This window comes from Passer montanus, unplaced genomic scaffold (assembly GCF_014805655.1).
Source record: "Passer montanus isolate IOZ18808 unplaced genomic scaffold, ASM1480565v1 scaffold36, whole genome shotgun sequence".
Lineage (NCBI taxonomy): Eukaryota > Metazoa > Chordata > Aves > Passeriformes > Passeridae > Passer > Passer montanus.
This window is the reverse complement of record NW_024368374.1, coordinates 5849781-5864185: the sequence shown is the minus strand read 5'-3', so window position 1 is coordinate 5864185 and position 14405 is coordinate 5849781. Positions and strand designations below refer to the sequence as shown.

At 47.2% G+C, this 14405-nt stretch overlaps 1 protein-coding gene and 2 non-coding genes across 3 annotated transcripts; all 3 read left to right on the top strand.

Annotated features, from left to right (window-relative positions):
* Positions 1-3012: 3012 nt before the first annotated feature.
* TPT1 (tumor protein, translationally-controlled 1) lies at positions 3013-7920 on the top strand. The gene is made up of 5 exons (XM_039716788.1): positions 3013-3160; positions 3823-4013; positions 4748-4853; positions 6172-6288; positions 7695-7920. The coding sequence occupies exons 1-5, from the start codon at positions 3095-3097 to the stop codon at positions 7695-7697; spliced, it is 483 nt and encodes a 160-aa protein (XP_039572722.1). The 5' UTR covers positions 3013-3094; the 3' UTR covers positions 7698-7920.
* LOC120505869 lies at positions 7500-7629 on the top strand. The gene has a single exon (XR_005628366.1). It is a non-coding gene; the product is annotated as a small nucleolar RNA SNORA31 (small nucleolar RNA).
* A 673-nt stretch (positions 7921-8593) lies between the features above and the next one.
* Positions 8594-8729, top strand: LOC120505870. The gene has a single exon (XR_005628367.1). It is a non-coding gene; the product is annotated as a small nucleolar RNA SNORA31 (small nucleolar RNA).
* Positions 8730-14405: the final 5676 nt, after the last annotated feature.

The window sequence follows — 14405 nt, the reverse complement described above, 5'->3', positions numbered from 1 at the left end:
AGGATCCCCTCCCTTTTCTTACAGCTCAGTGGGAGTTGCCACAATGGGCTGAAAATGTACTGTTTATTTAGGGACAGGATGGTGTAGTATCAGCTGTCACCTGGCACTTCAATCCAAGACACAATTAGTTGAGCACAGCCATATCTAATCGCTAATACTTGATGGAAGCAATACTGCAGTAATTCACAACTGTCTGAGGCGTGGCTTTCCATGAGAAAGGCTTCTTGTGAGACTCTGCAGACAGCTGCCTAGAAAATCCTCCTCAGATATAGTTAGAAGACTCCTCTATAAACCCACAGGATTCCATCAGTCCTTCGGGATTTACACAACACCAAAGGTGAGGTGCACTATCAGGAAAGCTTCTCACATCATTTTGGTTGTCAATCGGCAACGAAAAGGGTGGAGGGAGGGATACAGTGGATTCACTGAAATGTGAATCCAACTCCGGCTGGATGTGAGAAGTACTTGAAGAGGCTGCCTGGACAGAAAGCAGGTGAGGAACACTCAGGTTTTCTCAAATGTCACTGGTTTCTGAAAAAAAAAAAAAAAAAGGGAGGGAAAAAAGCATTTTCAAATCTATTTCACAAAGTATCAGCACATAACATAATTCTGTGTTAATATGGGATCACAGGAAAATTTCAGCACTGGGACTTCAGTGAAGCCTATGCCAATTAAAACACAGCTAGCTTCAGCTTGATACTGATTTAACTTAACTCCACATCAAACTGGCATTCACACAGGAGCCTTGACCCATTTAACAGACGCATTTTTAAATGACATCTCATATTTTACACCTGCAACTCTTAATGCAGACCTACAGGCAAGGTAAAGCAACCTGAAGATCCATCTACCTTCACACTGTGCTAAATGCTTTCCACCCTGACTTCAGCAAGTTGAGTCAACTGATGAATTTTTAAGAGGTTTCTGGACTACTCAGAAATATCCACTTTTCTAGAACAGTCTCTTGAAAGTAAAACCAAATTGAAGCACACCTACTAACTGGATGTTTTTAGCTGCATATTACACTACATAGAAGGAGCCAAATGTTCCCCTGTCACTCAACACGCTGCTAAAGATGTAAGTTGCTCTTTTTTTACTGTGATTTGTAAAAGAGGGGCTATCTTTTATCAGGCCAGCTGCCACTGAAAAAGAAACAGGAAAAGCTTTTGGGAAGAAGCCCCTTCTTCAGGCCCAAAATAGCAGCAGTCTTGAAGGTGAAAACCAGCAGAGAACGACTTATAAATTTAATTAGATTATGTAAGAAGCTAGACCATCTTAAAAAAAAATAAAAAAAGGCCACTGATATCTAGAGCAAAGGAAGGAAGAGCAGGGAAGGAGGAGATAAAAAGGGAGTTCCACTGGCACACACAAAGAAAGCAATGAGCAATTCACTGCCTAAGGAAGGCGAGGGACAGGGAATTGTGTCCTGTGCCCTGATGTCTCTGCCAAGTCCAGGATCATTAGCAGCATTAAGTGTTTCAGGTCCCATGATGTATTTTGAAGGTATTTTATCAATGTCTCTTAAGAATCAGAGTTCAAGTGAGGTCTAGATTTGTTTTAGCTGTGACAGGCTGCTGCAGGAAAGTATGTCCAAAGGGGGAAAAAGAGGTTTAGGCATAACTGCCCTTCCATCTTTCATCTCGACCTTGACTACTGGGCTACATCTCACTTATCCTTAGAAAAATAAGAAAAATATACCTGCCCCAGCCAGCACTATCGCGAGTGCATAAGCAGTGCCCCTGAACATACCCAACTCAATTTCACTGGGGGAGTAATAACAGAAAGAGTCCAACAGCTTCCTAATTATTTCCCTATAAATGTTTTGAAAACATCACTTATTTGGAGGAGGTTCAGCACCCGGGAGAGCAAATGTATGTCCATGTACACCCAGTAGGGCGAATGACTTTCTGTGTCCCTGTGTCACAGCCCTTGCAAGGTCCAGAGCCCCTCAGCAGCTGGAAGTGGCCAGGACAGCTCACACAGACACACCCCATCGGGCTGCCCAAGGAGGGGACAGCCTGGCTGTGGTGGGACACGGGCAGCAGTGCTTCCCCGGGGTGCTTGGGAAAAGCTGGGCACACTTCTCCTTGGAAAGTCAGTGTGTGGATTTATCAGGCTGCCTGTGTTAAACTAGAGGCTAGTCTGGAAAATGGGAGTGCCAAGATGCTTCCTAATACAACACAAGGAAAAGAGAGTGGATATACATTTAAAACCAAACAAAAAACCCCCAAAAAAACCAAAATCCACCACAAAAAAAAAAAAAAACAAAAACAAAAAACCAAAACCAAAACCAAAAAAAAAAAAAAAACCCACAAAAAAACCAAACAAAAAAAAAAAAAAAGAGGAAGAAGAAAAGATGGATTGATGTGCCCCAAAGCTGTACCATCTTGCAGCAACCGGCAAAAAGAAAGTGAAAATGTGATCATCCCAGCTCGGTGACTCTGAGCAATGAGAAAAGAGCCAGTGATCTCACATCCCAGACACCTCATAAGAAGTTAGACAAAAAGAAAAATGTTACCGAGAGCTTAAAAGATTAGGGGAAAGAGGAAAATTGGTGTTGAAACCCATGAAATGCAACCACAGGCAATGAGGGAGAGGCACCAGCCCCGCTCTGGCGCGGGCAGGTCTGGTTGCTCTCCAGAGGTCCCGTCCCTCTGGCTCGGGAAGGATGAAATCCTGCTGCCCGTTTTGCAAACTGAATCCGAGCAGAGCCCGGGCAGCCAGGAGGGCCAACCCTGTCCTGGGGGCATCAGGCACAGCATCACCAGCCGGGCCAGGGAGGGGATTGTCCCGCTCTGCTCTGGGCTGGGGCTGCCCCTCATCGAGTGCTGGGGGCAGTTCTGGGCGCCACAACGCAAGGAAGACATGGAGCTGTTAGAGCGTCCGAAGGAGGGCAGTGACGATGGCACAGGGCCGTGAGGGAAGCCGTGCTGGTGTGTTGATGCCGGCGGGGGCGGAGGGCCGGCCCCGCGCAGTGCCGGCTCCCTGAGGCGGCGCCGCCGCCCCGGCGGGAGCGGTGGGGGAAGGTGGGGGGTGCCGGAGGCTGACGCGGCCCGGTGTGTATGTGTGCTTGTCTGTGCCCGCAGAGGATGAGATGTTCTCGGACATCTACAAGATCCGGGAGGTGGCGGACGGCCTGTGCCTGGAAGTGGAGGGGAAGGTGAGTGCGCGCCCGCCCCGAAGCAGGGAGGGAGGGAGGGAGGAAGGGTTGCCGCGGTGACTCACGGCCGGTGGGGAGTGGGGTGGCGTCCCTGCCAAGGGCCCGAGCAGGGAAAAGAGAGAAGGGAAGACTCACCTTGGCCCAGTGCCCCGAGCTGCCGTAGATGGTGCCTGAGAGAGGCCGGGTCAGCCAGGCTGGAGTGTAATGGGGCTTCGTTCGTGCACCGTGGGCGAGTCGTGCTTGGGAGTCATAGAGCCATAGAACGCTTTGGGTTGGAATAGACCTTGAAGATCAGCTAGTTCTAACCTCCCTGCCGTGGGCAGGGACACCTTCCACTAGACCAGGTTGCTCAAAGCCCCATCCAGCCTGGCCTTGAACACTTCCAGAGATAGGGCATCCACAGCTTCTCTGGGCAACCTTTGCCAGTGCTTCCCACATAAAGAATTTCTTCTTAATATGTAATCTAAACCTACTGTCTTTCAATTAGAATCAATTCCCCCTTTTCCTGTCACTGGGAAGTTAGTGCTCAAGCTGCAGCCAGGTCCCTTGCACTGAGCTGTATGTCTCGAGTTGTGCCCTGCTGTCAGGTCATAGGTGTGTAAGAGCAGTAGTGCTAAGGTTTTTTGCAGAGCCGTTAAGTTTTTTGATGTCTCTAAATCTAGATGGTCACCAGGACAGAGGGTCAAATTGATGACTCTCTAATTGGTGGCAATGCCTCTGCTGAAGGTCCTGAGGGAGATGGAACAGAAGCCACGGTCATAACTGGTGTTGACATAGTAATTAACCACCACCTTCAGGAGACCAGCTTCACAAAAGAATCCTACAAGAAGTACATCAAGGATTACATGAAAGCGTAAGTGTTGGCAGGCTTTTCCTTTCAGTTGGATTGCAGTGGTTTTGTGTGCTTGAGATTGTAAAAACAGCATTGGATTTACTCCTGTTAGGTGTTCATCCTGGTACACGTGTAAAACTGGCTGTGAACTTCAGTAAGGTCTTAATGCTTGGCAGAAGTGGAGCTCAGAAGAATGGGGGATGGAATATCTATGTTTATTTTGGCTGAGGTGGAGGACCTGATCATGTGCTTTGGATCTTATTTGTAGCCTTGCTGTTTTCTGTTTCTCCATGCCAGACCTTCATGTGGAAGGGACTGAAGTGGTAAAGAAAAGCTTCTGACACTTTTCTAGAGTGACAATGTAAACAGCTAAAAAAAGTGTGTGAATGGGTCTTTTTGCTAGTTCATGGTGTAATAGCTGTTGTTTGATGTTCAGTGGGGTCAATACTGAAAGTGAAAAAGCTTTGTGATGTGGTGGGTGATACTCCTGGTGCTGTGGAAGGGGCTTGCTGATTTTTGCCTATTACTAGCCTGGTTGTAAAATGACCTTGGTAGGAGTGGCAGGAACTGTTCTGTGATTTCACTTGAAAAACTAAGTTAAAATCTGGGGGCTTTGAGAGGAAGTGGGGGGAAAGGCAGCAAAACCTAAGTTTGACAGGTTGCTGGGTGTAGTCTTTCTGCTATGACATCCTGCCAGACAGCGAAGATACTAAGCTAGAACGTGTTTTCAGAGCATTTTTTCTTTCTCCTTCCAGAATCAAAGCCAGACTTGAGGAACACAAGCCAGAGAGAGTAAAGCCTTTCATGACTGGGGCTGCAGAACAAATCAAACACATCCTTGCCAACTTCAAAAACTACCAGGTAAGTTATGTCTCCTTACAGCAGTATTGGTAAGCTGTGATTGGTTCATCTGCTGAACAGCTTGTTGAGAATTTTGAGGGCTCCTGTTGTGAGGCTGCTATAACCTGACCATCTCTGAGAGTATTGGGGGCCTGAGAGTCAGGGAGGAGAAACAGCCAAAGACTGTTGGATGTTTGGGGACCTCGTTCCAGCTGGTAATCCTGGTAGTTACCTGCATTTGTTGTTGTGGTGATTCAGGGACTGTGCAGTTAGTCTTGGATCACTTTGGCCCCTGCTGTCTCTTGCTCTGTTCATAGCAGCATGATAAAATTATTGAATCACAGAAGGCTTTGGGTTGAAAAGTGTTATCTGGTTCCAATTCCCTGCCATGGGCAGGGACACCTTCCACTAGACCTGGTTGTTCAGAGCCCCATCCAGCCTGGCTTCAGACACTTCCAGGGATGGGGCATCCACAGCTTCTGTGGTCAGTCTGTGCCAGTGTCTCACCAGCAGCACAGTAAATAATGTCTTCCTAATATTAAGTAATCTAAATCTGTCCTCTTCGGAGTTTCAAAGTCATTCCCTGTTGTCCTATTGCAATGTGCCCTGTCAAAGTCCCTCTCCAGACTTTTTGTAGCCCCTGTTATGTATTGGATGCTGTAAGGTCTCCCTGGAGCCTCTGGGGGTGAACAGTCCCAATTTCCTCAGTTGGCCCTCATGGGAGAGGTGCTCCAGGCCTACCTAGGCTTGGTCCATCTCAGTGGCCTACCTAGGCTTGGTCCAGCAGGTCCACATCCTTCTTGTGTTGGGATCCCAGCTCCTGAGCTGGATGCAGGTCTCCAAGTGAGGTCTCAGCAGAGCAGAGGAACAAAATCATATCCCTGGACCTGCTGGTCACTCCTCTTTTGATGTTTGGGTTTCTGGGCTGCAAGCTCACAGTGCTGGGTTGCAAGGACTTACGTGTCATCCAATGCCCCAAGCCTTTCTGCTGAGAGCTGCTGTCAATCCATTCCCAAGCCCTGCATGTCTCTGTGCTTGGGCTTGCCCTGACCTGGGTATAGGGCATTGCACTTGGCCTGTTGAACTTCACAAGGTTCCCATGGATGCCCCTCTCCAGACTGTCAGGGTCTCTCTGGATGGTATCCCTTTCTTCTCATGTGTCAGCCATGGTGGCAGTAAGATGGACAAGCTGCAGAGAAGGAAAATCCCTGTGGCTGGTCAGGGAGACTTTTAAACTGAGTTTGGTGATGTTGCATTGTTTATACAAAGGTATTGTATAAAAAGGCATTTTCTCATGGCATTAGCCAATTAAATGTCTTAGAGACGCATTCCTCTGCAGTTCTTTGTAGGGGAGAACATGAATCCAGATGGAATGGTTGCTCTCCTGGATTTCCGTGAGGACGGTGTGACCCCATATATGATTTTCTTTAAGGATGGCTTAGAAATCGAGAAATGTGTAAGTACAGAACCGGGTTAACATGCCCAAGTACATGGTGAGCTCCTTCATCTCTTGCTTTCCTGTACCCCTGTTGAACAGTTTGAAAACTTTAAGTATTGTGTAAGTACAGCCTGATTGGTGCTTTTGTATTCTACAAAGTGCCTGAAACTTTCTTTGAGTACTATTCAGTTGTACTGAAAGGGGATGTAGTAGTATCACTGCTGTGATTCACGGTGACTTAATGGCCAGGAAATGCAGAAGGGGTGGCCCTGGTGAAATGTTTGTAATTGGAAATGGGTTTAAACCATTAGATTAAAGAGCAGGTCCTCTGAAATGGAGCACTTCTATTTTGGATCCCTTTTCTGGAGGTTAATTGTGAAGTACCTTGTGTGGTCATGTTCCATGTTCTTTCATTTCATCTGATGCCCTTATACAAGAACTGTCAGTTTAAATATTGCCCTAAATTTGGAAACAGTATTACTTGACCAGATTATTAACCTTTTTCTGTCTGGAATCACCAACTACCTGAGCTCCTGTGGGCTGCTTTAACTGCTCTCTATTGGAATGTGGTTACCACAAGACAGTATTTGGATCTCAACACTTGTGGGTTTTTGGCTTGCTTGGAGACCTGTGGAATTCACTGCAGTGTGGGATCAACAGTTGCTTTGCCCATTGTGGACTTGTGAAGTCTGTATATAGACAGCTAAATTTATCTAAAGCCTCTCACAGGCTTTCTGGTATGCAAGTCATGTAAAGATGAGCCAGATTCTGGTGTGGAGCAGTAGCCCAATGAAGGGAATACTTCAGTTGGCCAGACACAGCACCTCCCACAGCCTGATGGAGGGGGGATGTCTGTTCTGGCCCAGGAACAGGTGATCACCTGGAAGGCACCTCCTGGGAGCAGAAGCTTGTGCATCTCCTCTGTGGGGAGGCATCCCTCTATGGGGGCACGCCTTTTACATGTGTTTGGATAACTCCACCTACTTCAAGGTGGAGTAAAAGAACAGTAGCAAGGTGTTCCCATGTGCAGTAAAACCTGCTTCAGCTTCTTGGTGCAGCTGTTTCAGGAGACAGCCAGGTACATTGTAAGCTCTGGTACTTGTTTAGGATGTGCTTGAGAGGAAATCTGAACCTTGGTGTGTCAAGCAGGAAGGGTTTGAAAGCGTGTTCAGCCTGGCTTGCTCAGCAGCTGGTGGCTGCCAGTTGCTCTGTATGATTGTAAAAATGATCAGCATCCTCTGATAGACCACGAGCACTTTCCCTGTTGCTCCCTGGTTTGCACTAAGATGCAAAAATAACTTCCTTGCGCTTTCTGCCTGCCTGACTGTGGCAGCCCAGATTGAATTAGGGAATACACAAACAAGTTGCAGAAACTTGCTGATACTGTCATGACATTTAACTAACACTTGCTACTCTTTTTTCAGTAACAAATCAAACAGTATGGTTTTGGATCACTTGTCTTCATAGCTGGCTGCTGTTTCTTCTTCATCGGCACAACACCAGGAATCAGCAATGTCTAACTGGACTGATGTCATCTTGAGCTTTATTCACTTATTTTGACCCTGATTTGGAGTGGAGGCATTGTTTAAAAAAAAACGAAAAAACATCTATCATGTAGGTTGTCTAAAATAAAACTCATTTAAACCCATTCTAGGTGATGTCTTTTGGTCTGATGTGTCTCTCAAGGTGACTCGAAGGAGAGGTTGCACACCATGGATTGGATGCTGTCAGTAGCACAGCTGGTGCTAGAGCACTACAACTGGACTGTTTCCAGACAGATTTCACAGTTTGCCTGTGGCATTGGAGTGCAAAAGCAAGTTGAGGTCAATAAGGCAAAGTCCAAGAAATGTCATAATGGAGTGGACCACCTTCTTTTGTGATTGTGCAGAGACTTACCACTTCCCGAGATAAATTAATAATAAAAACATCCCAGAATGGAATATGTGCTACTCCAGCTGAGTGCTGGCTGAGCTGCTTTGTCAGACAAGAGTACTTGTGCCTCTGCTGAGCTGTAGTATGTCTCCAAGATCAAGGCGGGAGGCTGAATGGGAATACTGGGGAGAGAAGGTGAACTGGCTCAGTTTTCCAGCACAGCTTGGCTGTGGTACTTGGTATTTGACAGCTGTTGGGGGAGAACTAGATGATATGAACTAGAATTCAGTCAAGTTGCAGGACTTTGGGTTTTTCTGTACTTGGCCTCTTGGAGAGTGATGTTGAAATGGCCTAGCCCTGCTTTAGACTTCTCCAAACCAGGTGAATGCTTGTACTGGGGACTTACTTGAGTCTTTGTAACTTAGGTTCCTGCTGTATTCCTTGTTAGGGAATGCATCTGTTTGACAGACCTGGAGCAAACACTGTTGCTTCTCAGGTTCTCTTTTGAGATGCAACAGTAACAGGTTCCTTGCGCTTTCTGCCTGTCTGACCCGGTGGCAGTTTGGATTGAATAAAGGAACACAAATTCCTTCAGCCCCACCTGGAGCAAGGAGCTGTCTGTTGCTGCTGACCCTGTTCCTGACCAGGGATGTTGCCTTGGACTGCTAATCATTAACTTTTTCCCTGCTGCAGTGATGGCAGAGGCATAGGAGGTTAAGGTGCCTGAAAGGGGAGGGCACAGCCCACTTGGTAACTGTTTATCTCCTTTGGAGTTTTCACATCTTTGCTGTTTTGTGTCGATTTTTGGCCCCTGATGCTGGAGGGTGGAGGTGGTGGAGGTTCTGCAGGGGTGAGATAGATTTGGCAGAAGGCTGGGAGGAGTGAGAGACTGGAGGAGGGAGTGGAGCCTGCCCTAGTTATCTCCCAGGTTCCTGTCTGGTTAAATACACCCTATTATAGTTCTGTGGGAACTTCATATATATAGGGTTTTTAATTTTTTTTGTTTGTTTTATAAGCTTGTTCAATAAAGGGTTTTGGATCAGCTGTGCTGGATGAGGTAGAATTTTGGTGTAGCCTGCTTCATCCATTGAGGCTGGGAGGCAGGGTCAAAGCCAGATAAAGGCACTGAGGCAGCTTGTGCTTTTCTTGCAGAGGATGTGTTTAATGGGGCCAGGTGAGGATGTTATCTTCCCTTTCCTGATGCTTCTTCATTAAAAATGGCAGCATTAAAAGAGAGGAAGAGGAGGCAGTCCTCAGCTGAGTGAAGTTAGTGTGGGCAGGGCAGTGTGGTATGCCTGTGCTGCCCCTCATAGCCCTGGCTCCCGCTTCCTGTGAGTCAGTGTTTAAAATTCTGGGGCTGATATGTGGGAGTGGAAATGACTCCTCCCCCCGCTGGCTGGTCCTGCCAAGGCTGGGAGCCCTGGGCACCAGCCTGGAGCCAATTGCCACGTGGCACCTGTGTACAGGTGCGGAGCTGCTTTGAAAAGCAGGTGCTTCAAAGCACGATGAACACAGCCTTGCTGCTTGGTTGAGTGGTAAATTGTCATCCTGTCTGTACTCCAGGCTCATTGGGGTATTTAATTGCTGTGTGTAAACATTCCCAACTAGGGAGTTCTGTGCTCCAGGCAGGTGTGCTTTTCTGCATGGCACAGCCTCTGGTGGGAAGGCTTCTTTTGCCTGCTGTAAGGAAGTGTCAGTTCAAAGGCTCTGGAGATGTGGCATTTTGTTTGTTTCTTCAGTGAGCTGCACTTCCCAAAAATGCATTGCTGCCTTCAGTTTCTCAGGGAAGAGGATAAGCCTTGCTGCTCTGCAGCATCACGTCTGTCAGAGGCACCAGGGAGGGTGTGGCAGGGAAGGACTGCGGCAGTGCCAAGTTGCTGCAGCTGCACTGCTGTGGTAGCTGCCTGCTGTGCAGTCAGGGTGAGGGAGGGGAGTCACTGCACGCTGTGGAGGGGAGGCCCGTGCTGGTAAATGTGCTTGTCCACAGTCCATGACGCAGCTCCGCGTTGGGAAGGAAGTCTGCGTATTTCCTCATAGCGTAATTCCTCTTCTTCTGACCCATCTTCATCTCAAGCAGCTGTTTATTTTCTGAGCCTGAAAAGCTGAAGTGATTTGGCAAGGAAAATCTTCATAGTTCAGACAACAGCTTTGGAGTTATTAAATTGATAAAATTCCCCATGACAACAAATTAGCCTGGTGCTGCTTAAAATACAGCTGGAACTGAAGGACAGCTTTAACACTTAGCCCAGTCTTGTTTCAAAATGTGCTTATCAGGCTTCCATCTCACATTCCTGGGAAGATACCTTCAGTGGATTTGGGAAGGATCCAAATTGCATTTTCCCTGAGCCTCATGGAGCAGGTTAAGCAGCTGGGTAGAAACCTCCCTTATGCTGGTTGGGGTCTCAGGCTCTGTGGGGCCAGGAGGCTGCTCCCACTGAGCTGGATGCTGACAGGAGAAGGAAGGTTGATTTGCTTACAAGAGAAAAACCTGCCTTTCTAGTTTCATGCTTCTGTGGTTAAAGGAGTGATGCCTTGGGGCTGAAGGAAGCAGCTGCTGTGCTGCCCACGTGTCCCATGGTCTCCCTGACTTTTTGCCCTCAATATCTGCTTATTATCTCACAGTTTTGCTATGCCACCTACAAATTCACTATTTTGTTCTCTGGAAGCAAACAAAAAACCCCAAACGCTTTCCATGCCCCAGTGACTGATGTTAATGTCCATTTTGCTGCCTGGCCATCTGCTTGGAGGAGAAAGGGTGCAGACCTGGGGGTGTTTGTGCAGTGCAGGGACCATCTGGTGTTCCCACTGCCCCTCTGGGGTGCCCAGCTTTGCCCACTGAGCTGGGGGTGGATGCCAGAGCCCAAGTGGGTGATGGGCTTTGAGCCTTGTGCAGCCCTCAGCTTTGGCACAAGGAGGGAGAACCTGCAAAGGGAAGATTCTAAACGAGAGTATGTAGGAAACAGTTGGGTCTGATTGGTGTTGGGGGCTTTTTTTGTGAGTTTATTTTTTAACTCAGTTTAGCTCACAGCCAGAAGGTAGTTACAATAAGCACAAGACATGGTTGTTACCAAATAAAATAACTAATTTTTTTATTTTAATTTTTTTTAATATGGAAAAAAAAATGGAAAAGCTGCATTTTACTTACTTTGCTAAGCAAGTCTCTGGCTGTTGAGCTGGCACAGGTCAGCCTACTTCAATCCTGGCAGTGGGCAGCCGTTCAGGGAGGATGCTTTCATTAAAAAGCAATAGTATCCACATCAAGAACTTCTGCTTTCTCATACTCTGCTGCTCACTTGGAGCAGATAGGATGCCTCCCTCTGCTCCTGTGAACCTCCATCTGTGCTTTAGCTCTGTAGCCATTTCTCTGGGGTGTTGCTGCCCTTGTAATCTGGGACGCTTTGCTCTGGACCAGGAAATCTGTGTCACTGTAGCTGGCAGTGGGAGAGCAGCAGTTAAACACCACATTCATTAGCTCAGGGATAAACGTCTTTGTAGGAGGAAAAAAAACCCAGCCAAGCCTGGGAGGTTTTTGCCCTAAACAGTACCAAATCCATTCACAAGAGCACAATATTGTTGGTTTGCAGTCCCTGTGTCTTGCTGTCTTTTGGTTGAAGCTGCAGCTGGAAGCTGTTGTGCAAAGATCACAGCCAAGTGCCTGTGGCCAGGACTGGTGGCTTGAGGGAGCTTTTTTTGGGTGCCAGCAAATGCTGGCAACCCTGCCAGCGTGTTCTGCAGGAGTGGGTGGGATGTTGAGGATGCACATGGCTGCTGAGCATTTTAATCCACTAGAGCTGCATTCATCACCTTCCACCTCAGGCAGAAGGGGTCCAAACACCCTTGAAGACCTTTTTAGGACTATTCTGGTTGTGTGATGGCAGTATTGCCAATGTGGCAGCAGCTGGACACACTGATAAAATGTTGAACCATTGTTTCTCTGCAGCCCACATTTTATCCTGGGAGCTAACAGCTGAGATTCACCTCCCCATCTGTAACCAGCAGCAGTAGGAGGGAAGCACTGCTGGCATTTCTGAGAGCAAACCTCTATTTTCCTATCCTCAGCGAGGTGCAGATGTGCTGGCACAAAGCAGTCCAGCTGTTTGTTTTGGTTTGACCATGAACATAGACGTTGAGAAAGTTTAAAAATCAGCTTCCCAAACTATTTTTAACAGAGTGATTGAAAAATGGCCATGTAAACCTGGGTGCTCCTGTCTTCCTCAGCTAATAAACTCCCACTGTTGCTACTGGAGTGGTCTGGTTCAAGGGCTAAGGTTTAGCTGCTCTACCTACAGCTGTGTCTGCACCCGAGCTGGGTGCCCTGGGCCCCTCCCGTGGCAGTAGGGAGGGATGATTTCGCTGTCCCTGCAGCTGTGTGGTTGCTGCAGCCACAGAACTGCCTGCAGCTGCTGGTGCTTCCTCACGCTGCCCACAAAAAGGTGTTTCAGGGAGTCAGCTCTGCTCTTCACCCACCAGCAGCATGTGCCATCCCAGTACCCCATATCCTGATTTTCAGCCGTGCTCATTTCTGAGTTTATTTCTTAGCAGCTGTTGCAGTGCTGTGTTTTGGATTCAGAATCTGAATGGTGTTGGTAACAGACTGATGTTGTTTTTCTGCTAAGTCGTGTTTACCCTAAGTCAAGGACATTTTTCTGTTGTCTCATGTGCTGCCAGCAAGAAGGGATACAAAAGAAATGGGGCAGGGAGAGCACAGCTAGAACAAAGAACATGGGCTCACCAGGGATATTCCACACCAAAGAATGCCATGCCCAGTATATAAATGGGGGAGACTTACTCATAAGGGGAGGTCTGCCATCAGTCAGAGGGTGATGAGCACTTTTACTGTCCATCACTTGTTTTTCCCTTTTTATTAGCATTTCTATAATTTTTTTACCATTATTACTATATTTTACTAATTTTCAGTTATTAAACTGTTCTTTCTCAACATAAGAGTTTGACTTTGATTCTCCTTCTCTGGAGGAGAATTTCTCTGGTGTTGGGGGAGAGAAAGGAGGTTGAGTGAGCAGGGGATCTCTAAAGGGGTGGCTGTCACCTTGTGTCTGCTCAGGTCCCTGCTGACCTTACCGTATATGAAATTTCCAATGACTCAAACTGGTCATTCGGGTCAAGCAAGGCTGGAGAGTGGATGTGCTTTTAATCTCACTTAATGGCATTCAGCGTACAGAAACTTCTGCTCATGCCTGTGGGACCCGCTCACCAAGCAGCATTTTGACCACTAATATTCAAGAACAGCTGCATGAACAGAGTTCAGCGTCAAGCAGAGACAGCAGCAAATGGGAAGATCAGCAGGGAATTGTTCATCACTGCTGCAAGTCCAGAGTTTAAATTAATCCAAATGTGGGGGCCAGGGAATAAGACCTGAACGCCTCTGAGCCTCCTCCTCTCTTCTGGCAGATTGAAATCTTGCCAACAGCACTTGTGTAAGGGCGTTGTGCAGAACAAGCACAGCAGAGCTGGAGAGGTTTTGCTGGTTATTAAGTGATGGATCCAGACGAGGTTCTCCCAAATGCTCAGTCATTATCCCAGCCTTGCATGAATTTAATAGTCCTGCAGTGCCCTGGGTTACTGCAGAAGGTAAATATGGGACTCATAGCAGCATGTTTATCTTGCTGCTTCTGTCTCTACGATGGTTTGTACTGTAAGATCCCGTGGCTTAGCTGCAGGTTGGATGATGACCTGCTAAGGGCACCTAAAAACTCCACCTTCATCTTTACCATGTGCTCCCACCAGGTAGGAGCCAGCAGAGCCCTTGAAGGCATGGCACAGGTCCTGCTGTCAGCACAAGAGAACATCTTTCATGCTCTAGATCAGCATTTCTGTGGGCTCATTGTTCCCTTCTCTCATGCCACTTGGATTTTGTGGCAGCTTTTGAGGCTAAAATTCCAATGACACCCTAACATGCTAGAAAAACTTCAAAATCATGCAGGAAGCAGGTAAAAAAGTAGCTCACAAGCTACCTGGCTTCTGAATTCTCCACTGGTTATCTTTTCTTAGTTTACTCTGATACAGTAATTCCATTTTTGAAATGGTGTTTCCTCACTGTCCTGCTCCTCATTATTTGGAACTAGTGCTACTTCAGAAGGCTGAAAGCAAACCAGTACACCATAGCATTCCTCATCTTTTCTAGTTGCTCACTGGTTAAAAACTCTACTGCTTCTTTTTTCTGTTTACTTCTAGCAGTCTACATGTTTTAATGATACCCATTAAAAAATCAGCCCTTTGCAAAGACCATAAACCCCATAAAAAAT